The following is a 25,797-nucleotide window of genomic DNA, read 5'->3' on the forward strand; positions in this document are numbered from 1 at the left end:
TTAGATCCTTCTACCTGTACATGTCTTATGTACACAATGCTTATGATTATAGACAAAGAGCCAAAGTTCTGAAGCTAGATAAAATATCACTTTTAAATACTCCTTGAAAGGTTTAGACAAGAAACTTCAGTATAATCTTGGAGAACACTGGTTTGTCCCTGTGTACTGACTATATCTCCCACATCAACAGTCATAAGACAGCCATTTAAAAAACTGAATTTTTCTAGTAATGAAATGGACACTTTGATATTTATTAAATTCCAAAGAAGACCCTTATAATCTAAGAGAAGGTGCATCCATCTGCTTCTAGGATAAGGTGTATAGATTGCTCCAAGATGTTACAAGTTGCAGTTTTCCCACTTGACATTTATGTATCTTTCTATACATTTGTTTATTTCACTCCCATTGCATTATTGTCTTCAAGCACCATTTATATTTAAAAAGAAGCCCCAGAACATTAAATCTAGACATGATATTTTGAATTGCAATGGAATAATTTAATACAGTATCATTACATTTGAACACATACATGTGTACTTGTAAATCTACTTATTTCTGTATAATTTTGTATAACATTTTGACAGATAAAAATATAGGTTTTGGAACAATTCTATGCATTTGTCTATGCAGTAGCCAACATACATTATAACAAACTTATTATACGTTACATAGGATACCAGAGCAAATTTTGTAGAAGGACAAAAAGGGAAATGATGATTTATGTTTAAAATATAATGCTAATTCATTATTTACAAATGACATTTTCAATATATATTATATTAAGTATTAAATGCACTCATTTCAAGCTTACATTCATATAATATGCACATAAAATTCATTACTTGTAAGTATAACAATGAAATTGGATTTTGGCACTGAGCATTTGACAGCTTGTTAACATATCATTCCAGCTACAAGCTTGATGTTCTGAACACATGGGGAGGAACACAAATTACCTAAGAAACATAGCACAATCATTGTTAATATATAGGAGTGAAACTCCTATCTTGCTCAAATGCTATCCACATGTATTACTTCCCAAGCAAGAGGCTGAAACATTTGGGTTATTTTGATTTCATTGGGGATTTGAAAATGAGGTCTGCTGCTTGAATCTGGAATAACTTAGAGATGTCTCCAATCCAATATACCTTGAAGCATCATCTCTTTCTTGGAAATCATGGGGAATTCCATTCAAGAGTATGCATAAATAAATATCTTGGGATTCTTCTCTCATTTTTGCTATTATAATACTTAAAAATTTAAATATTTTAAGCTTAGTTGGACAGTTGTTGACTAAGAGCATTACAAAGTGTAATGTCTGTGAAAAGAACCTGCTTCGCTGTGAGATCTACGTGTGAGTGAGGTTCTATGATGTTCCTAATGCAAGCATACACCTCAACAATTTGATGGAAGATCATGAGTTGGGCAAAAGTTTCTCTTTTGTCTCTGTTGGAAGACTTTGTGCGTCTGAAATACCATGTTTACCAGAAATTTCATCATTGTCACTAGTAGATTTTCAAGCACAAAGTTTACTACTTTTTTAATCTGTGTTTTCTTTTTCCTTTGACTCTCACACCACGTTTGAACATCTCAGACTCCGTACTTTCCATAACTACTCCATAGTTAGTGAGCTGATTCTGAGATAAACTGGAGGGTAAATGAATTCTCTTCCTTATGTACATACACAAATCAGTAAAGTGGTTTAAGGATTGAGACAATCCTGAAAAATAGGACATTACAATATGTGAAATTATTTAATTTTACATTTTAAAAGTCACAGTAGGAATTTTTAAGTCATCCTTTTTAAAGAAAGGAGTTCCAAATTTGATGCTTTAAGAGATAATAACTGTAACCTATAAAAAGAATTCTAGGGTTTGGTGGCACAAGTTTTATATGTAATTCTGAATGCTACAAAGAAAAGCAAAATTACATTTCACGATTGACCTCTTGAAATGCATGTACACAAAAGATATTAAAAATGATGGCTTCTTCTATGACTTGTTTTTACTTTTTGTTTTCTATTACATTTGAAAATCAATATATACACTTGTGGTGATCTGTCCAGTCCCTAAAAATGGCTTATGTGGAAGAGTGTCAAGAGTAGATCCTTAGCACTAAATTCTTACATTATTGGATGTCCAAAAGTAAGCAGGGTTTGTTTCCCAGTTTCTCAGAGAGTTATTTGGGAACTGCTGGTAATAAATATGCGTCGAATGCATGCTGATGAAGCAGTTGCTACTTGTAACAGGTGTTAGACAGAAACCACTCTTTATATATGGCTCAACTTTGCCTCCAATACTCTTAGAAGATAAGCCAAGACATTATATTTGTAATGTGTAACAACATTTAATGTATAAAAGCTGGAGACAGAAATCCATTTTTCTTCTTCTCCTTCTTTTCCTTTTCTTCTTGACTTATTGCTGTAATGCTGCCCAACAACCGTTTCATACTTGGTTTTGAACCCTTCTCTTTGAGCATATAGCAACTGTGGTTACACTTAAAGGGCTCAGTGCTTCTATCTTACTCCAACATAGACTCTGTTTTCTATCATTTTCACATAAAAATGTCACTATTAAATAAGATATTGTTGTGTTGCTTGTGCTTAGAATAATGTACGATATTACTAAAAAAATAAATTATTGTGAGGTTGCAATGTAGCTCAGTAGGAGAGCTCTTACTTAGCATGTGCAAGGCCCTGTAATAGAGTTCCAGCACCTCACAGAAACAAAATATAAAGAGATAAAGAGAGGGGAGAAAGGGAGGGAAAGGGAAAGGGCAGAAGAAAGGAGAGAGCGTAGAAAGAAGGAGGGATAGATAGATGGAGGGATGAATGGAGAGAGTACACATGCTAGATGGCAAAAAAGGGTAAGAAAGCACACCTTGAAAAATGGGTAAATGCCATAGTTAAGATTATGGGAGAGCCAGACAACCTACCCATGGGGAAAAGTGTACTGGCTAACCCACTGCATCCTTCACAGTAGTGACCATGAATACATGCACAGCCTCCATGTTGTAGTAATTAATCTGATATCCAGTGCATTCACCAGTGAAAATGATTGGGACCATCCAATCTCCTTCCAATGGACTCTTTAATAAATATTCCTTCCTTCCATAATAAAGATAAATAATATTTGGCCACTTTCTTTGGCTGGGGCTTTATGCATTTTTATGTGCTTAACAAAGCTATTCAAAATGAAAAGTGCTATGATGAAAAATAAAGCTGTTGCCTTCACGCTTGCTTCCTCCTTACTGTGCAATTGTTATTTTTCTGAAGTCATCCATAATACCTTATTTCTTAAAAAACTTTTTCCTCAAACATTTATATTGCAACATGTATAAGATATGCTCCAAACCTTTTTCCCAGTATTACCCTACAGCAATGCCCTGTTCTGTATATTTTACATGGGGTCATTGTAAGTTATCTTCAGTCCCAGATCCCTCTGGACTGGAATCAACATCAAGGAGGGCCTCTTTATTGGTGAAAGTTGAACTGAGGGTTAGGCTCTGTCGAGGCTTTACAGGTGCAAGTTCGTTTAATTTGATGTTTTCATTTCTGACTAGAATGGTCTTGTCCATGTTCTCTTCACTGTGCCTTGAGACAACAGCATCAAATATATCTAATTTTGGAGGTAAGGTTCCACTTTCAAATAGATACTTGGCTAGATAAGAAACACAAATGTTGGTAAAGAATGAGGTAACCATGGAGAGAGTTTTAAATGGGAACCTCTGATTGTATATACCATTCTTGTCAGGGTAATAACCAGGGTAGAAGATTAAGGGCTGCAAGTATAGATATGGCTCTCCTCCAGTGATTCTCAGGAAAAGTCCAAAAATATAACCAGCAACTGCCCCATAAGTGTTGGTTCCTTTGATGAAGAGTACACAGAGCAGCTGTGGGAAGATGATGATGTAGACAAGGTCAGAGCTCAGGTACCAGAGCCCATACACAGTCTTCGTGAGCAAGGCCATGGCTGTTGCAGATGCTCCGAACACAAACACAGTGATCCTCATGACCCACACAATTTCCTTGTCTGATGCCTAGGAGGAATCAATGCATAGTCAGGTTTACCAACAAGGTTTTGTCTTTTTAAGTGATGCATAGGATAAACTTATATGCTTTAAAAGTGACATTATCCTGTCTACTGTGTCCAAAGCTGATGCAACTTCTGGCACTTGGGTGTAAACGCTTCTGTTTGCCATATGTAGCAAGTGAGACCATGAAGCCTTCTTTTGAATGTACAGAGGGAAAGCTGAGATAACTAAGATCTTATGTCACACATAAAATATTGCTAGGTGAGATCTTACTCACGTGAAGTACTGAGAGTATGGGCAACCTGAAAGTTTGTCCTTGTAAGAGTCCTATCAAAAACATTAATTTTTTAGTGCTCTAAATCAGATGTTTCTAGAGCATACTAATGGTCCACTTTTTAAAAAATTGGGCGTGTACATACACATACCCATGTGCAAATATACATGCTAAGGTACTTGGGTGGAAGTCAGAATTTGCAAGTGCCAGTTCTTCTAATCATAGCTTCCAAGGATGGAATATGGACCATCAGACTTGGTGGCAGGCACATTTTTAAACTGAGTCATCTGGTTGGCTTTAATGGACTTATTTTGCTGACTATGACCTAGGAAACCTGGTGAGAAGTCAAGCTTTACATGATAGAGAAAAGCTCTTGAGAGTGGCCCATTTTTCTCCAAGGACTATGGTAGCTAGCAGTCCTAGAACTTTTTGGCTCTATAAGAAAAATAAAATAGAAAGGCTACTGTAGGCAAAGGCATCCCGAGGAATTCAAAGACCACAGAAGTTGTTATAAAAATAGTGTTAAGTAGTTCACCATGACTTATAGCCATTAGGTCTCTCTAGGATCCTAGTATATTTAATCAGATTAAATGCCTTCCTAAAAATTTTGAAGCTGTATTGTCTTATACCAGAAAGACAAGAAATTTAAACTATAGTAACATGACATTCTCTTGGAGAAAAGTTACACCAGTATGTTTCTTTTACTGTGAAAATAAACAATGGCATGAGATACTGTGATTCATTTGCAGGATAAATAAATACACTATATTTAAATATATATGTGTTTTGGATCAATAACTTTGAGTTAGTTTGCTTCTAAGCAATTCCATCTTATGTAGAGTTTTCATTATAGAAATAGGAGTAGGTTACACTAAACGTAGGCCTTTTTCATTCATGAGGCAGGTATCTGGGAGGCCTTCAGACTTGGTGTAATAAAATGACATATATATATATATATATATATATATATATATATATATATATAGAGAGAGAGAGAGAGAGAGAGAGAGACTTCAGTATCCTTCAGTATCTTATATTGTGAGGGGTTTATTTTTGAATATTGGAACATTAGCATGTTCATAATGAAATACACTAGGAGTGAAATTCAACTTTAAAACAGAAATTACGTATTTCATGTGTAGCTTATAGATATTGCCTGAAAGTGATTTCATATACTACATTTAGTATTTTATGTACTATGCTTAGTACAAGGTTTCATAATATGACACCTGCCACTAGTAACATTTTATTGGTTTTCAAAAAGTTTTGGATTTTGGAACATTCCAAATTTAATATTTCAACTTACAGAGACTCTTTCTGCAATTCTAGATGCATAATAGATATAGAAAATACATTGGCAATGACTGATGATGATGATGATGATGATGACAGATTAAAAGGCTGGCCTTACATTTTGTCTGAAGGAAAGCTGGTAGATATTCCGAGCAAACATGGAACTTGCTGATAGGATGGATGAGTCAGCTGAAGACATGACAGCAGCAGAAACAGCACCAAGCCCAAAGAAGGAAATGTACACAGGGCAGAGGTACTGTAAAACAATCGGCAGAATCATGTCTGCTTCCTCCTTGGTCTTGGGATCTGGAAACCCATATGCAGTTTGGTTCCAGTCTGTGGAGCAGAAACAACCATCACAACTCAAAGTGTTGACATGATCTACTAAGGTGAGAAGTCCATATGCTGGTCATGTAATATGTCTGATCTGCCTGGGTCTAGTGAGTGTTTCTAGCATTCAGGTTTAGTTATACCTGCTGGGCCCTGGCACCCAGATGTTCTTTATGTGCAGTGATGCTTACTCAAAATCACAGATAACAAATCTTAAATCAAAGCATTTTCTTTAGATCGCTTGAAACTGAATGGCATCCAGACCTGTGTACACATTGAAATCACAGCAGATTTTATTCCCCAAGGACAGTGTAGCCTTAGAACTACCTTTGAGTAGTTTGGTTCTAAGCAATTCCATCTTATGTAGAGTTTTCATTATAGAAATAGTAGGTTATAATAAGGGTAGGGCTTTTTCATTTATGAGGCTCAGGTATCTGGGAGGCTTTCACACTTGGGGTAATAAAATGACCTGAAACACTAGTTTATCTTTGAATATGCTTCTTCTCCTTTGCTATGTATGTGCTTTTGTGTGTGTGCTCACACACATATATACTTGTGCATGTGTAGCACTGAAGTGAAAGAACAATTTGTGGAAGACAGTTTGCTTCTTCCACCATTGACTGCCATGGATGGAACTCGAGTTGTTAAACTTAGTGGTATATGCCTTCACTCTTCCATTTCACTGACCCTGTGTTGGGTTGGGTTTGGTTACAGCCTGTGTTGAAGAAGACAAGGGACCTGGATATCCATACATTGGTTGTTTTCTTTAATGTTTGCTGATCTTTCTTGTTGTTACAATGTCAGGGCCAACCAATAGTGGTTCTTGTTGATTGCTCACTTCCCATTAAAGGTACGCCTGTATGCAACCAGGCCTAAAGCCACAACTGAGAACTTAAGTTACCAGAGAAAATAATAATAAATGTACACCAAATCTAGGAAATAGTAAGTTGTATGCTTGTTTTTGTTAACCTGTTTACACATGCATGGATATCCATAGGAGGGAGTGGATTTATCTGCTCATGCCAAGCAAACCCGATATTCTTATTACAGAAACAAATGCTGATGAAGACCTTGACCAATGTTTTTATCATTCAGTTATTATTTTATATCAAGTATGGGCATGGTACAGGAAGATTACATTATGAATTGTGACTTCCGTTATAAAAGCTAAAATAAAAATATACCAAAAAATTTCAATAAATAGTATTCCCTTTATTAAAGAAAACAGGATAAAAGGTAAACTTTTCTAATATGTTTTTAATGAACTCAATGTTACTGAATATGGTTTAGTGTTACGTACTTTCATTACAATCTACATGTTACCTTATAATCACAATTAAGACAGCTGTAACTTAGTTCTGATGTCATAAAATGCTCCACTGACTGCAGATCTCAGTTTCTGTCATGCTCTTGTGATTTTGTTTACACTTCTCCTAGGTCTCTGAAGCCCCAATCCACAAGGTAATAAGATTGGTTTTAGGCATAGAGGTGATTAGGTTGCAAAGACAGAGCCCTTCTGAGAGTTGTCAGTGTGCTTGCAGGGATCTAGCTTCCTCTTTCTATCATAGAAGAAGCATGATCGACAGGCATGGTTATGTTCAAGAAAGTAAAAGGCAAGACTTTAGAAATGTTGCCTAGAGACCACCAGGGAAATAATTTTAGATTGCTCCTTTTTTGTTATATTAGTATTTAGTTTCTTTATCTTAACCAATACAAACAGCTTAGCTTCTGCAAGGAGAATAGAAAAACCTTTTTTGTTTAGCAAACTATTGAAAATAAAGAGCTAAAATCTCCTGTTTACAGTGGTTCTTGGAGACCATAATGACAGAATGAGGATGGTCTCCTAATGGAGTGGCTTGCAATTTTTGCATCTCTTGGGCTCACAAAGAGGACTATAAAAAGTCTTCAGTGTTCATATCTACTCTTTATCATTAAATTCAGAATGGAGTAGTATTTTTAACCTCCCTATCACTCGGGGAATATAATGTGCATCACAGTTTTCTCCTGGTTGACAGAATACAGTTGCTAATACACCAAAATTGGTGTAACCAAAAGTTTCACTATTAAGAAAAAAAAAACAAAAAGCCCCAACCAACCAAACAAACAAACAAACAAACAAACAAACAAACAAACAAACGAAAAACCACATAGGAAACAACATAGAACTAGAATTCTATTTGTAGAATGCTATAGCAAAGGCCTGGTGAGGTCATGCAGAAAGAATTCATGTACTATGTAGGGGAAAGAAGGATGTGGCATAGAAAGAACAGCCATTAGGGGTTGGGGACACTACCTTGAAAATGTGACAAAGACGCAAGTGGTTTACCTGTGGAGGCTCCAATGGCCCCAATGCATATGGCTGGTAGAGCCATCACCAGGCACCCAAAAGCTGCCAGGAAGGACAGCACCTGAGCATAGGTCGCTGACGATGAAGAGAGGACCCTCTGGAAGTAGGCTTGCCATGGGATTCCACCCAGCATCTGCATGAGAACCCAGGGATTCAGCATAAGTCAAATGAAGGGAGCAAATGAAAGTGTTGCTTCTTAGGAGTTTTGCAACACTACATCACTTGCAGTGTTTTAGTAGATAGGAACATGGAAAAAATGCTCCTTAGACCACAAATCCCAACTGCTACAACTGTGTTTGCAACCTTTGTCAATTTAAATTCTGATCTTCTGGGTAGAGGAATCTGTAGCATTATCAGCTATGGGTGAATTAATTATTTCATGAAAATGGGGTTCATATAAATCTAGTTAGTATTTTTGTTAACAAAAAACAATAAAAAATAATTAAGGGAGATTAGTTTCCTTTTCTACCAACTAAGGACACAGCAAGAATGTGCTGTCTATGAAGGGTTAACCCTCATCAGACATATCTTGCTAATGCCTCAATCCTGGGCTTCCCAGTCAGATTATGACAAATTGTGTTGATTCCAAGTGATCTAGTATAGTAGTTGTTAAAACATCCAGGGAAGCTATGTCAATGAGTAACAATGGTGATTTTTTTTTTAAATCCTGGATTTCTTGAATTATTTCTCTATGGGTATACCAGACAGTTTTTTTTTTAATTTTTCTTAACTTGATTGCTTTTAACTGCCTTAAAATTACCCAGAAGTCGGGGGTTGGGGATTTATCTCAGTGGTAGAGCACTTGCCTAGCAAGTGCAAGGCCCTGGGTTTGGTCCCCAGCTCCCCACCCACCCCAAAAAAAAGAAAGAAAAAAGAAAAAAAATTACCCAAAAGTCAGTTTACTTTGGGACAGGAATTCCAACTGTCATAAAAAATTTAAAAATCGAGATCCTGAAAATCATGTGATGAATTATGAATCATGTGCCCAATGAGTATCTCTAGATGTTAATCATATAGTGGGCATGAGAATGGTAAAACACATTGTTTTCACACTTTTCTGGGACAGTCAATGCACTGTAGTATTTTACTAAAGGGGAGTATGCTGAATGCTCATTGCACTGAAGAGATCAGAGCTTCCCTCTATGTTCATTTTTCCTGAATACATTTCATGATTTGGGTTTCTAATTAGATTGCATATATTTTAGAACAGTATATGAAAATGGTTGATAAATGCGAATATGTACATTAGAGGTATGCTTAATATTTTTGTTAATATTAACACAAAAACAGAAAGCTTTGAGGCATTAAAATAGGCTATAAGAAATCTGAATAGGAACAACACTGAGACAATTATGTGTGGTTGAGAGAAGAGGAGATAAGTGGATGCCTGCAGAGCAATGTGTGAAGCCTGCAGAAGTGACATCTAAGTTAGACATACAAGAAGATGAGTTTCTTGAGCGGATGTTAACATGAAAAAAAGTAAAAACAGAATGGTCCTCAGGTATCTATGGAACCACTGCATGTATGATATGAGTAGAGTTTAGGGTCTAGAGCAGTTGTTAGAGAGAAGTATGGAAGATTATTGACTCTCTCCTAGAGTACTGACACATCTCCAACTGTGAGATGGACAGAAAGTTGGTGTTCAGGAATTAGTATGTGAATGAGGAGAGTTGAAGGAGCTTGCAGTGTCACTTGTGGTTTAACTTCAGAGATTTAACTTTGGCATCGCTGTCTTATTTATCTTTATTTCATTCATGTCAAGTATAGCACAGAGTAATTTTCCTTCCAGTACAAGTCATGGGTATTCAAAAGTAAAACCCATTAAACGTAAAATTTATAAATCCATCCCTTGTCTATATTCACCCAAAACCATTTTTTATTTTTAAATGTACTAATTCAATGACATTTCTCATGTCTCTAAATGATATGAACTTATTAACACACACACACGTGCATAATATATATTATATATATTATATACATATATCAACTATCCTGAATCTTTACTGTTTTTAAGTAAAGTAATATATAACTACTGTTTTCAAAGAGACAAATTCACATGCTGAAAACCAGATCCTAGTTTGATAGGATTGGAACTGAATTGAACTTTTGTGGAAATAATCAGATTAAAAGAGTGGAACTCTTCTAAATAGGATTGATGATCTTTTTACTATGTATAGCCATAGCCTAAACCTGAGGAAGACACCTTGACATCATATTCTAGCTGCTAGAATTTCAAAAAATAAACTTCTGTCTGTCTACCTTGTTGTGGGAGCCCTATTGATGAAGACCGAAGGAAATTTGGAAAATGAGCTTGGAAGAGCAACAGAATGACCAAGGGAATGAGACTGTAGGTTTAATTTGGAGGTAACTATGAATGGTGGGACTGAGAGAGACTCCCAGTACTATTAGCAGTACTCAAAAATCATGTTAATATAAGGATGTGTGAAAAATTCAAAGCTTATTTCTAAAGCTTCCCCTTCCACTCAATATGTAGTATTTAGTTTCTACTTGTCTTACAATTGGTATAATGAGCTTGACTAAGCTAGATATGTTTTATTTTACAGATGAGTCTTAATAGAACTTCAATGTAGTATGGGGCAAAGGACCATGTGATTTTTATTCCTAGCTCAGCCACAAGATTGATAGCAAACAATTTTACTTTTTCTGCCTTTCATCATTTCCATGTAACTACAAACACAATGGTAGGCATGTGTCATTCACATGTCACTCTTTATATTTACAATTATAAAGCATCCCAGGAAAAGGAAAGTCAAGGGGTTTCTTCACAATCCTTAGGAGAGAAGACACTACCAAAAACATGTTCTCCCCCAACTCTTCCTGTCTCTTACTAACAAATGTTTTACTGGGAAAGACATGCCTACTTTGAGTATTGAGAAATTGTTAATATTCAGCAAAGTGCCACACACATTAATTCATAAAATATCATCATTCCTCTAAAAACTAAACAAATATAACAAATTTCAGTTTTACTTTGTTCCCAAAATAATAACCAATTTCTTACCTTGAAATTAGATGAGATGACTTTTCCCCCCACTTATAATCTCCTTAGTTAACAGAATCATGAATTCTGATAGGGTTTGCATAGTTCTTTTCTCTTCCTCAGCCTGCAATATGCTATGATTTCCTCTGTGCTTGTCGCTAGCCCTAGCCCACAGTGCTGTCAAACCAGGGTTTTGTCTGTGTGTGTTTAAGCCATCTTTTGAGCTGCTCCATTGTGACACTTCTAACTTGCCTTGAGTCTTGAAGGTGTAGACTCCACCAGCTGATATACTGTATAATTCATAAATGAACTACTTATATCAGAATAAAGTATATTTTAATGCTTCCAAAATACAAATCAGAAGCTTCAGGTGCAGAGCTTTCCAGCTAAGGTAAACCTCTATGGTACAGTTGGGACTACATGATTTATGGGATTCTATTACTGCAGAAATCTGGATCCAGAACATGCTATGATATAGTGCTAGACTGTTAAGATTCCATTTGTTGTCCACTTTGTGTAGGCTACTATTAGTCAGCATGTGGCTTTATCCTTTCAAGAAAAAGAGTTAATCTAGATATGGCCATGAGTCAGCAGGTGAACCCTTTTGTACACATGTGAAATCCTGAACATGTTTTTGATTTTATTAATAATTAGACTACATTTCTCAGATGACAGTGTCACTTACCAACAACAGAAAATTATCAAGCCAGGTGTAGACTTCAATTGATTCAATGGTTCCCAGCCAGGGACTCTGGTATTTAGCATGCACAGCAGTGAATCCGATGTCAGTGACTGCAGGATGTGACAGGGCAAATGGGACACTGATCCACTGGAAGAAAGAGTAACATTGGAGCATTGGCTATGAGCTTCACTGTCCTGGATATTCATGAGTCATGTTACTAGTTCATCTTTCTCAGAGTGGGCACAGCTTGATTGATAGCTGCTCTTTCTCAGAAAGAGAAAGATCTGAAATTATGTCCTCTATGCCATTAAAGGCTGATTTAGGAAAAACTGAAAAAACTCATTAAATACTCATGTGTTTGATTATATTGGATCATATAAAATATAGTAGTGGTCAGCTGAACATTTTGGCCAGAACATATTGCATCATGTACATCCACATACTCATACACACACATATACACATTCACATGCATACATTTTATGTTTCCTATGAATTCAACAAAGATATATATCCATTAATATGGGAGGAAAACAGGTGATGGCAGGATGTGTCCCAAGACTGGAAAAGAGAGGCAGAGTTAAAAGAAGTCAGGGAAGAACGAACAAGTAGAACCATACAGACATTACTCAACTTATGGTACACTACCTGGAGTGAAATAATTTTAAGTAGAAAATACTTTTAACTCACAGGACCTACCAAACATTACTATTCAGCAGCAAAGTACACTGAAATGTATAGGTTGTTCCCCATGTGATTGTGTGGTTGACTGGGAAGTGCAGTTGTCTTCCACGACTAAACATAAGATAGGATTGAGCTAAATTTTGCAAGATCAGGAAAATTCAAACTTCAAATTGAGTTTCTTTCTAATGTGATTGGCTTTTGAACCATTTTAGAATTAAATATCCTAAGAAATATCTTAAAGGATTATTTGCATATTATGTGTGTGTGTGTGTGTGTGTGTGTGTGTTCACATGTGTTGGGTAACAAGGTTTTGCTAGCACTGGGTGGCTTTTGAGTATTAGTGACAAAGACAAACTCAAGTTTCAAGCAAAATGGCTTTAATTTTGTTCTGTAGGTAACTGGAAGCTAGAGGAGTTTCTTTGGAGTACTAGACATATTTCAGCCTAATGCTTGGCTATTATCAATGAGTTTCAAAACACAGAAACAAATGGGAGTACCACAGGTCATCCTGACAAAGCTTGGGTAAGCAGGGGCTTTGGATAGAAAGATGCTCCTAAGAGCAAGATGGCAGAATCAACAGCCTCTGGGTTAGAATAGGGAACAAAGAAAGGGAAGACAAAGTAAATCCAGTGTTTAGCTTAGGATCTTTCAGGGTGATTACAAAACCCATAGAATTACAGAATCTGAGAAGGTATGGTTAAAGTATAGATTGATTAGGTATGCATGTATGGGAATAAAAGCTATGAAAATAAAGTATATTTAGACAGTCGACTTTATAGTGTTTTAATTAAGAAATCCATAATCATGTAGTATTTTTTAACCTAATACTAAACAGTGTTGGACACACCCCACATAAAGTTTGAGTTGCTGGGGACCCTAATGACAAGGAAGAAAAATCTGCTAGGAATACTATGTCTTAGAGCATGAGGCTATGGCCTCTTGCGGGCCCCAGTATGATTACTGAGAGACCCCAAGGCTTGCTTTTTTGGTGGAAGCATCTTGTGATGTTATTTCTGCAACTATTCTTAGTTCTTACCATTTTTTTTTATCTATTTACTGATCCTTCCCTTTCCTCCTTCCTTGATTAAACCAGTATTTGGTGACCTGGCAAGACATAGTAGGAGCCCACTGGGTATCCAGAAACTAGATGTTACCAATAATATTAAAGTGAAGGCTGTTCATGAATTGAAGAGAAATGTATGTTACGGTCACTCACTCAAGGTGAAAATAAAAGTAACCTAGAGCCATGGGTAGAGATGAGTAAATCTGCAGTTGTTCTCCTAGTCTTAGTCTCAATTCTGTATAATAAAACCGGGACATTTTTATTACAAAACTAAGGATGGAATAACATACAAATATTTCCCAGAAATTCAGCAATGGGTTCCTTGGGTTTAGGGATGATATTGGTAGCCCGCTAGGAATTTATTATACAGATTAAGTGAGGATGTTCCTGTAGACAGACAGATGGGGTCCTGAAGAGTGCACGGTGACCAGTATGACCTCATGTTTGCTCTTTTATGTAACCATACTGTCTCACACATGTCTGAAAGATACTTTGTAACCACAATATTGCTGCTCCTGATCTCACTGGAGACTGGTGATCAGGAGATATAAAAATTGTACTTGTTTGACAAATACAGAGGCAAATGCTTGTAGCCAACCACTGAACTGAGAACAAGGTCCCCATTGGAGGTGTTAGTCGAAGGATTGAAGGAGCTTAAGGGGTTTGCAACCTTGTAAGAACAATACCAACCAAACAGAGCTCCCAGTGACTAAACCACCATCCAAAGAGTACACAGGGAGATCCACATGGCTCTAGCTGCATATTTAGTAGAGGACAGCCATATTGGGCAGCAATGGGAGGAGAAACTTTTGGTACTGCCAAGGCTGGACCCCCCAGTACAGGGGAATGTCAGGGTGGGGAGGTGGGAAGGGGTGGGTGAATGGTTGGGGGAACACTCTCATAGGGAAAGGGGGATGGGTAACTTGGAAAGGTGATAACATATGAAATATAAATTTAAAAATCCAATAAAATGTTTTAAAAAATTGTGCTTGCTGTAAAACATTTTTCTTTGAGATTGTATGGTTCCCTTTTTCTGTTATAAATTTGTACTACTCTGTATCACAAAAAAAATGTTGACACAGGAGAATAGAGAAGCCTTTTTCTACACCTCTATGAATTCTACGCCCAATTTCCTTGTATAATTTCAATAAAAGATGGGCTGAGTCAAGTCTATATGGGCATTCTGACTTGTGAATTCAGAAAGCTCTCACGGAAATCAATAAGTCTGTCAATTTCCTCAATCGATGCGTTATTTGCCTACTATAGTCCTAGTTCTTGATGACTCTGACTCGTGTCAAGGCTGGACCCCAGCCAACATAGAGATTATCTAATTTAGCCTAGGAATAAAAATAGTTTACCCCTATAATGTATTCACTTAGTAATGTTTTATGGGAAAGATTTTTCCAACATATATCCCTATGTTTCCCTTCCATAACTACACCTATACACTTGAGTCATTAGTCTATGTGTCTTACATCCTAGTCTCATGTAAAGCAATGAGGCAGGATATACATTGTTGGTTAATAGATTTGTCATTGGAGTTGGGTTTGTTGGAGTGGGTTAACAAGTGCATCAATTATGAAAGCTTCTATCACTTATATTGACCTCATCTCTGACACTATAGGAGAACAGCCTTTGTGTTTTCTGCTTTCTTTATGAATAGCTAAGATTGTGCTGAGTAAAATCTAGAGTCTTATACATTCACTTAGTGTGGATAATTTGAAAATAAACACTGAGAATTCTTGAGCAAATTAAATATTCTGTAATTTAACTTTAAAATGTGTGAATGACATCTTATAAAAGTGTATAGAAGAAGAATGAAATGGAGACTGTGCTACTATATGGGAATTAATATTTACAGTATAAGTCAGATTGCAGTCAAATGATTCCTCTGGGATATTATTACTGATAATACAAAGGTACAATAAAAGGTTATCAGATTCATCTCCATGCATGTAGGATAAAAAACAAAATAGCCACTGGAAAATTTTTACACTAAGAAAAATAAGAGAAAATATGATCGAAGATATTTTAATCCTGATTGGAAAATGAGTGCACATGCTTTGTCTGCAGCTCTGCACAAGAACAGTTGACATGATATTCATATTTAATGAGACTGTGCACACGGACTCATGTCAGTCCATGACACATGTGATGGTTTGTATATGCTTGGCCCATTATTGGTATTATTAAGAAGTGTGGCCTTGTTGAATTAAGTGTGTCACTAAGGGCATGGACTTGATATCCTCATCCTAGCTGCCTGGAAGTTAGTATTTGGCTAGCAGCCTTCAGTTGAAGAAGTAGAACTCTCAGCTCCTCCTGTAACATGCCTGATTGGATGCAGCCATGTTCCTGCCTTGATGATATTGGATTGAACCTCTGAACCTGTAAGCCAGCCCCAATTAAATGCTGTCCTTTATAAGACTTGCCTTGGTTATGTTATCTGTTCATAGCAGTAAAACCCTAATACAACACAGAATGCACATTTCCATTTATACTTCTTTGATATGAATTAGGTGTTTCACACTGTTAAACATATAATTGTTACTTTTTGTATTTTAAGATTTGAGGATGCAAAGAATCACAAGTAGACTAGTGTATATTTAACATGCCCCAAAGTGCTTTCACTGTTATCCTAATATTAGTAATACTACATAGTGACAGCATTCTTTGCTGAATAGGACATGTGTGGGATCTAGTTTATCGTAGGACTACCATAAACAGTAAATCTTGTTAATCTCTTATGTAATTAAGCCCCTTATTTTTAGATCATACAGACTGAATTCAATCTTTGAATTTACTAATCACATACTTTTGTGACCTATCAGTTACCTTGTAGTAACTAACAGAAGCAGAGTAGTATGTTGCCTAGCTTGCCACTAAACCTTATCTTTGCTCATGAGTGTTGCTACTGACTACCAAAAGTATTACAAGAAAATTAGATTCAAACTAATAGGGGGTAGAAGGCAGGGAAAAAGGGGAACATGATCAAGGTATTGCGGGGGAATCAGGAGTGAAGCCTTAAAGGCCAACAGAATGAATAGAAATATACAACCACAGGAGGGGGGGCTCTATAATGTACCAGGGACCTGGGAGATGAGAGAATATCAAGATTCGAAGGGACAGACCTTAGATGAAATGCCCAACATTGGGGAGAGGGAACTTGTAGAATTCACTTCTAGTAGAATGACAGGGTATCACATGGAGGGATGAATTTGCCATCCTACAATCAAAACTCTGACCCAAAATTGTTCCTGCCTAAAAGACAGGAGCAGAGACAAAAATGGAGAAGAGACTTGAGGGAAAGTAGGTCAAGTGACTGGACCAAATTGGGACCCATTTCAAGGGGAGGCTCAAGGCCTGATACTATTACTGATGCTATGATATACTTACAGACAGGAGCCTAGCATGCATGCCCTTCAAAAGGGCCAACTAGCAGCTGACTAAGACAGAAGCAGATACTTACACCCAACCAATGATCTAAAGTTGGGTCCCCTGTAGTTGAAGTAGGGAAAGGCCAAAGAAGTTGAAGAGGAGGGTAACCCCATAGGAGGACCTGCAGTCTCAACAAACCTGGACCCCGAGATCTCTCAGACACTGAGCCACCAAGCAGGCAGCATACACTAGCTAGTCTGAGGCTACACACACACACACACACACACACACACACACACACACACACACACACACACACACAGAGAGAGAGAGAGAGAGAGAGAGAGAGAGACAAACACACACACAGAGGACTGCATGGCTTGGCCTCAATGAAAGAAGACACACCTAATCCTTAAGAGACTTGAGGCCCCAGGGAATGGAGAGGCCTGACAGGGTATGTGAGGGGTTTCGGGGATATGGGGACATCTTCTTGGAGACAGGGGAGGAGAAATGGGCTGAGGAACATTCAGAGAGTAGACTGGGAAGGGGATAATGACTGGGTTGTAAAAAAAAAGATTAAAGATAACAATAATCACAATAATAATGATAATAATTGTAATAATAATAATAATAATAATAATAATAATAATAATAATAATAATAATAGAAAGCAGAACCCAAATATTTGCAAGAGTTAGAGCATACCTTTTGTCAAAAGCTACCAAAAAATATAGCCATGGCTTTTGATCTATCCAGTTCATAGAAAAAATAGTATTTCAAATAGTATTAAATACATTGTGTATTTTTATTGTATAAAACTATATATCCACTGATTTTTGCTGAGTTACATATTATCTTTTAGAAGGAAATAAGGCAGGCAGACAGAGAGGGAAGGGGGAAGAAAAGAAGGAAGGAAGGAAGGAAGGAAAAATAAATATGAGAGTTACGCCACTTACCAATCCTATAAAAATGCAGAATAGCTGTACAACATCAGTATATGCCACAGAGTAGAGCCCTCCCACGAGGGTATAAAGAATGGCAATGAGTGCAGAGACAATGACCGATATGTTCACATCCACATCAATGATTACGCTGATGGTAGCCCCTGAAAGAAAATGATTAGGCGGCTCAGTGGGCAAGAAACACAAATGATTCTGCTTCCAAAGTGCCGGACAGGAGATATGTCCCAGGGGCTTGTGGTATGTGTACATGACAATAGTGGAAAAGAATTGTGTGGAAATTTTGTCTTAAATTATATATATATATGTATATATATGCATATATGTATATATATATATATTTCTACATATAGCAGTATACATCATAAGCTGGTCTTTTGCCAGTTCATCTATATTATACATATGTGAAACATGACAAGTGAACAACTAGAAATATGGGTAAATTAAATTTTATTCTCAGGACTTGTAATACCTTTAGTATATGAAATGCTAACTTAATTAAACATGTATAGTGGACTTTCTTACATCCATAAGAAGTCTTTCTGAGAGGCATGAGCAGCCATTTCCACAATTTACAATGAATATTTATTTGAATTTTGTCTTGTGCTAGCCCACTGTAACAAATTCTACAAGATACCAAAGAGCTGAGTCAAATTTATAGAAGAAAATAATAAAATTAATTACTGAAGTTTTCAAGTTTTTCTTTCTCAAAGACTTGACAGATCTCTAAAAATCATATAGTTGGTATATGTGTGGCTTCTCCCCAGAATGCCAACATATTGAAGAGTACAGGCTTTAAAAATCATAGCTTAAGAGTTCTCTTTGACGGCTTTCTCTTTAGGTTGTAGGTTTCTTTGTAGGGAGTAGGCATTGTCAAAGTAGACTTTTATGTCCCTCTCTGTGAGTCTGCAGATAGCTTTACAATCAACAGGAGCATAGCTCTCCAGAATTGATGGCTTCTGGCAGGAGCCAGGTGATGGAGGGGGAAGGACTCAGTTTTCTTTAAAAGTCTGGCCACCAGGAGTTTGGCCATGCTCCAGTGACTATATATATCTGGTAAATACAAATTAGACTTATTTTATCTTGTGTTTCTTTCTTTCTTCTTCTTCTTCTTCTTCTTCTTCTTCTTCTTCTTCTTCTTCTTCTTCTTCTTCTTCTTCTTCTTCTTCTTCTTCTTCTTTCTTCTTCTTCTTCTTCTGCTTCTGCTTGCTTCTGCTTCTGCTTCTGCTTCTGCTTCTGCTTCTGCTTCTGCTTCTGCTTCTGCTTCTGCTTCTGCTTCTGCTTCTTCTTCTTCCTTCTCCTTCTTCTCCTTCTCCTTCCTTCTTCTTCCTCTTCTCCTCCCTGTGTGGACGGAGTTGCAAGGGTTGGAAGTAGAACTGAGAGGCCTTGGGAGCGAGGGTATTTGGTGTTCCTGATATGAAATTCCAAAATAATCAATAAAAAATATTATTGGGAAAAAAGGAAATCATACTTTAGGGTGTGGAGAGAAAGATCAGTGGTTAAGAATATCTATTGTTCTTGCAGAGGACCCTGGCTCAGTTCCCAGCACCCAAATGGTGTCTCATGAGTATCTGTAACTCCAGTTCCAGGAATCTGACACCCTCTTTCGACCTTCATTGGTACCAGGCTCATAGTGTATATACATACATACAGGTAAAACATTCATACACACAATATAATAAATAAATTTAAAATTAAGGAAGAGAAAATCATAGTTTTAGTAGGTTTCATCTTCACTTTGTTTGCTTTTTTGCCTTATGACACTGTTTATTCTGTTTGTTGGTGCCTGTCTTTCGACTGAGAATTTTATGAATTGGCAGTTTGGAACTCTTTAACAGTCATGTTCACAGTGTATAACACCTACCAGGGAGGAAGAGCCATTATTTTAAAAAGCAGTTTAGGTTGTTTTGAAACACTAATACAAAATACTTTTCAGCTTTAACTTATGGTAAGATGAAAATCTCCTTAAATAAAAAGAAAAATATAATAAGTACCTCTGATTCAAATAAAAGACACCAATTATCTGTTACTCCTTTTAACAAATGCAGAAGTTACTGGATTGATATTTAACAAGCTTTTTTTGTCTGAAGCTTGTTTTTAATGTTGGAATTTAGTTGAAATATCTTTGTCATGTCTTTGCTGAAGTTTCTGCTTTCATAATGTTTTTGAGTTATAACTCTGTAAATTACAAGCATTTCAATCATAGGGAACATCTACAGCACTAGATGTTCAGTCTTTAGAGATGCTATCATTTGGTTGCAACTCAGTAGCCTTAGTGAAGTCTTCTGCCTCTTTATCACATATGGGTTGAATTTTTCTCAAAATATTTTCCATATGATTACATTAATTGTAGTGAGGAGAAAACTGCATCTTCCGGTATAATATTATGAAAAAAGTCACTGAATTTAGCTTCTAGAAATGTAAGAAGACATTTTATTCAAGCATCCTATGATGCTATCAAAAGTTTTGGATTATTTCTAGGTCCAATGATAATCAGACCTTGCCTGTCAGCACCTGGCTGGTATTGAATGGTACTAAATGTTACAGTGTAGTGTGATTCAGCAAGCGATGTCTAGTGAGAAGACATAATAATCAAAAAAGATATAGCAGAGTCGTAGGTTCTGAAGAACTTTCAGGATGTCAGTGTTACCCACTCATTGACAGCTGGATCTGAACATGAGGAAACAAATCTTGTTTAATATAGTAGACAAGACATGAGAAGGATAAATGCTCAACTCATATCTGGAAGAGGTTCTTCAGTAAATGAAAGTGAGAGAAGACTAGACAAAGAAGTGATCATGCAGATGAAACTGGAATGTAGCCATCCGCCAGGGATTCTGGGAGGCTGCTCCCATCTTGAATACACAGGGAGAATAATCTCTTCTGTATATTACTTTAAATATCAATTGTGGAGAAAAGATTCAGCTCTGTTTTCATTGCCCATGCTCCTTCTTAGTGAGAGGGAGATGAACACAGATAGAGTTTATATTTGTTTGTTCTTAAATGTTCCAGGATTATTTCCTAGAAACAGTACTTTTGAAATATATCTAGCAGAGACAATAATTTTTACACATGTGCTGTTAGAACATAGATTCTATCAAGGGATATACATATGCAAACACACATATGCAAATAGTATGTGTGAAGGGACTGCGTGTATATATCTGTTACTATATATGTATGTGTATAAAGAGAGACTGTTGACATGTTTTCAGAAACTCTGAAATACATATAAAGACATACACAAATATCTACAGAAGCAATTTTATTAAAATGCAGAGTTTAGCTACTATGTTTTGCATTTGTAAAATGCCATAGAAACATCAGCTCATTAACTCTATTCGCCTTTAGGACTATTATTCAGAGTCTTTATTCAGTCAGAGAGAGCCTTTTGTATTTAGCCGTTATTTAGCTTGCTCCTTTTTGTCATACCATGGCAGGTAATCTGTTCTTAAACCTAAAATTTCTACTGTCAAACTTTTGGTAAACAAAGTCCCCTTGTTTCTTAGCTAATGAGCACAAGGTTGGGGGATCCATTATATCATTAGGTGAGGGCTATTGTCCAGCAGAAGGGAGTGTCATTTCTCAAACATATTGGCATATTTTATAAACCAGACAATTGTCTTTTTTTCCCTACCATCACTCATTTCTGTCCATGGCCATAAACAAAGAAAAGTACCTTTGCTCTAACCACTTATCGCCTGGCTGTAGACTCAATCAAGGCTTGCCCTTTCATTTGGAAAGAGATGCGAAGTCCTGTGTAGGAGAATGCATAGTTGTGGCCACCCAGTCCATTGAAGAGGGCTGCATTGGTTCAACTTTGCAGCTGCGCAGCAAGCAACTCCACACACAGTAGACTGAGGCGTGTTTGCCTTTGGTCTAAAGGTAGTATATTGAGGCTAAAGAGTTTTCATAGTCCTACTAAAAACACAGCAGGTGAGTCCAAAGCATAGGCAACTGGATGTTAAGGTGTCAGAGGCAGACTCCCAGCTCTGGAGATCGAATTCAGGAGGCAAATTGAGAAAAGAAAGCAAAGGCTCTCTGCCATGCCTGCTGAACCCTGCTGAAAATTTTAGTTAAAACAAAAGAGAGTAATGCACTCTGAACTTAGAAAAAGTTCATTACCAGAGGAGGGCAAAACTGCCAACAGGGAGAATTAACATTGATCCCAGAGAGAAGGCCTGGCTGAGACAGATAGAAGGGAGAGGTAGACAGAGGTAAAGGGGGTGACTTGAGTATCCAGGAGGAGAACTGAAGAGTTTAGTATGGTTCTAGAACTGAACTGAGGCTGGCAGAATGGAGGCAGCAAGGCAAGTGAGGCAGTGCACAGCATCCCCAGCATTTTCCTCTCCAGGTACTGGAGATGGGAGCCTAAGGTTGTTTACATTTCAACTGGCCTTGTTGTTTTAACCTCTAAATATGCATCTCCAAGAGTAGTAGACTGGGGTGAAGAGAAGCTAGGGCCTGAGAACCTCTCAGATGTTGGCCAGAAAACACTTAAGCTTCTGAGAGAATTCTCCCTGTTTTATCATTGCTAGTTTTAATTACATTGGTTGCCAAAGTATTATTCTTTCAGAAAGAACTTAGCTTTGCTTGTCTAGTTAGTTGGCATTGCTCCATAGGCTGTGTGGTCCCATTTTTCTGCAACACTTACTTACTGTTGAGATGTTTGCTTTGTTTTATTTTGCTTTTAATAGAGCACATCTCATGCAACAATATTACTGCTTTGAAAAATCTTTGAGAAGTTTAGTTTTCCACACGTTTATCAATTTTAGCATGGCAGTCATCAGAAGGGAAAACAGGAAGAGGTAACATGTGCTTTCAAAAGTCAGAATAGTTACTGGAAGTACAACTTTAAAGGTAAAAATACATTAATTAAATTTCTTTAAGACTAGGGATTTTTGTAAACCTTTGGCTAATGGACAAGTTTTTAATCTTCTGATCAAACTGTACATCTTAGTTATGCTTAATTGCACTTTATGCTAACTCATACATAACCTTCAAAAACAACTCATGATCTTTATAACTCATGACCACGCTTCAATAATGTGATTCAGGCTCAAAACAAATGAATCTGAGATTAGATTTCTTTCACCACTATAGTGATATTTTAGTAAGTATAGAATTATTTTTGAGATTTTATAAGGTAAATATGGCTTTGGGCATGGTTTTAAGGATTTTTTTTTTTAAAAAAAAGAGGCCAAACTGTATGCTGAGGAAGTGAAGACCCAGTAGAACCGTCTTCAGTCCTTACCTAATGCAGAGAAAATCGCTGCAGCCCAGAACATCTCTCCCATCAGTGCAGGGATGAACAGCAGCCCACCCATGCGCTTTCCATAGATCTGTTGAAATGGGTCTAACATAGTCACATATCCCTTGGAACGCATAGGTTTTGCAAAAAACAGGCCACCTAAAACAAATCAAACAAGGGCTTGTGGGAACAAAACATCGTGAAAGATACTTTTTTACTACACTATCTCCCCCACTCCAGGAAAATAGATTTTTATGATATCAATACACACACGGAGGAACATGTCTTACATGTTCTATGAATATAGTATTACCAAGAAATATTTAGCAACCTAATGTAAATTTCTTAGTTCATCTAACCCTACATATGCCCATTGGGCAACTCGATGACATAAATGAGGCCCATGAATTGAAAGACATGGACCAGGTCAGTGTTATTAAAATACTTTGATACATTTGTGTTACACAATCCAACACTGATTGAGCACAAAGCCCAATAAAAGCATTTTGTGTAGCAAACTGAGAAATTCTCTTATATAATATTCAAACTTTTAGCAGTTTGACTTACCACAAGGAACAAGGGACAACTGATTAGGCTTTAATGATATCTCCATACTATTTTTGAAAGAAATACATCATAGCTGTTTAAGAAATTCACTGTTCTAGTGGCTACATGATCAAAGAATTTTTATACAGTTTATAATCAGGAGATTAATCATCCAAGCATTGGTGTTATGCTACATAACAATTTCTGGTAATTGCTACTTAGAAATTTTCTCTACAATAGTTTTACTTATTTTTTTATACTTTATGCTGAGTACTGAGTGAGTCACTGAGATCTTAATACCTACTTACCTAAAATCAGACTCAGAGAATATCCAATGGGTGCCTGAGCCCAAGCTAGACCACAACCTGGCCCATAAACTGCCTCAGCTGTTCCGTTGATGTAACCTCCTCCAACCCAGGTGGCTGAAATAAAATAAAGAGTAAGGTTGTAACACTATTCACCTGCTGTGCTCTAAGTCTAACTGTCCAACACAGTAGCCACTGGCGTCATGTGGCTATATTAAGTTCTGCAATGTAGTTAGTACTCATTGAAATATTCTGTTAGATATGTTTTTCAGATATATGAATGTTGTGTAGTGCAACTACTACATAAAAGCATTTATAGAACCAAACAAAGCAGGCTTTGGCTGGGCAAACTTGGACCAAGACTGACTTACAACCTACTAATTTCTCTCACTAGACAATAGATCCGATTCTTCTTTTCTTTAATATAAAATTTTATTAATTCTTTGAGAATTTCATATAATGAATTTTATCATATTCAGCACCAATACCTTCCACTAAAGCCTCACAGATCCAAAATATTTTATTCTTAGTAGAAAAAAATAATTTAAGAGAGTTTTTAGATTTTATATGTACTTCTAAGAGAATAACAGAAAGATTCAGTGTGATTTCTGTGTACAATACACAGGGCATGATATGAGTCCTAGGCTCTTAACACTTTTATCATATAGGAGGATGAATGATCCAATTACAACTGCAACATAAAAGAATACATGACTATGTATAGAAAACTTGTCTACACCATTAAGATATGATTGATCATTTTTATGCCAAAATTCAGTTCCTTTTTTGTCCAACAGGCAAAGAAAAGTATGTTGGGGGTTACTACAACTTTAAAAAGTATACATATGTATATTATGTGTATAACAACTATATATATATATATACATATATATATATACATATACATATATATATAAAAAGAAAAAAATGTTAACTTAGAAGACTTGCTGATTAGGAATTTTAGGAAAATTTAATGTGAAATTTATGTCTTCAATCCTGTCATGGACAGGAACGGTACAGCAAAGACTCCCATCTTCACAGAAGGTTTCAAACCATCCATTGCTTTTCTCATTCTCATCCCTGTTGAACTTTTCGAATTCCCTGTCCCTATCCAGAACACTAAGTATGTAACAAGGAACAGAAGAAATCTATTCTTACAAGATTCAGATCCTGAATTTTCATCTTTGAACTAAGATGGCTGAAACCGATGCAATGCTAGCAATACCTTGGTTCAGAATAAAAATGGCTCTAAGATCTTAAAGAACACAGAGCTTATTAGCAACTACATTTCACTGTGCAGCTCTTCAGTCATTATATTTACTCAGTGATTCCATTTATTCTAATGCAGAAGTGAAAAACTTGGTCACTTACCATGATTAAAAACAGTTTTTCCAGCAACCAACAGATTGGGAAAAGATCTTTACCAGTCCTACAACAGATAGAGGGCTTATGTCCAAAATATACAAAGACCTCAGGAAGTTAGACCGCAGGGAGACAAATAACCCTATTAAAAAATGGGGTTCAGAGCTAAAAAAAGAATTCACACCTGAGGAATGCCAAATGGCTGAGAAACACCTAAAGAAATGTTCAACATCTTTAGTCATAAGGGAAATGCAAATCAAAAGAACCCTGGGAATCCAACTCACACCAGT

General features: G+C 36.6%; 1 protein-coding gene across 1 annotated transcript; it reads right to left on the reverse strand.

Moving 5' to 3' along the window:
- Positions 1 to 232: 232 nt before the first annotated feature.
- Positions 233 to 24,256, reverse strand: Slc5a7 (solute carrier family 5 member 7). The gene is made up of 7 exons (XM_032900830.1): positions 24,149 to 24,256; positions 23,298 to 23,453; positions 18,041 to 18,189; positions 11,966 to 12,109; positions 8,256 to 8,409; positions 5,718 to 5,935; positions 233 to 4,038 (listed from the first exon to the last, which is right to left on the reverse strand). The coding sequence occupies exons 2-7, from the start codon at positions 23,428 to 23,430 to the stop codon at positions 3,409 to 3,411; spliced, it is 1,428 nt and encodes a 475-aa protein (XP_032756721.1). The 5' UTR covers positions 23,431 to 23,453; positions 24,149 to 24,256; the 3' UTR covers positions 233 to 3,408.
- Between the last annotated feature and the right edge of the window lie 1,541 nt (positions 24,257 to 25,797).

The sequence above is a fragment of the Rattus rattus genome, chromosome 4, assembly GCF_011064425.1.
Source record: "Rattus rattus isolate New Zealand chromosome 4, Rrattus_CSIRO_v1, whole genome shotgun sequence".
NCBI lineage: Eukaryota > Metazoa > Chordata > Mammalia > Rodentia > Muridae > Rattus > Rattus rattus.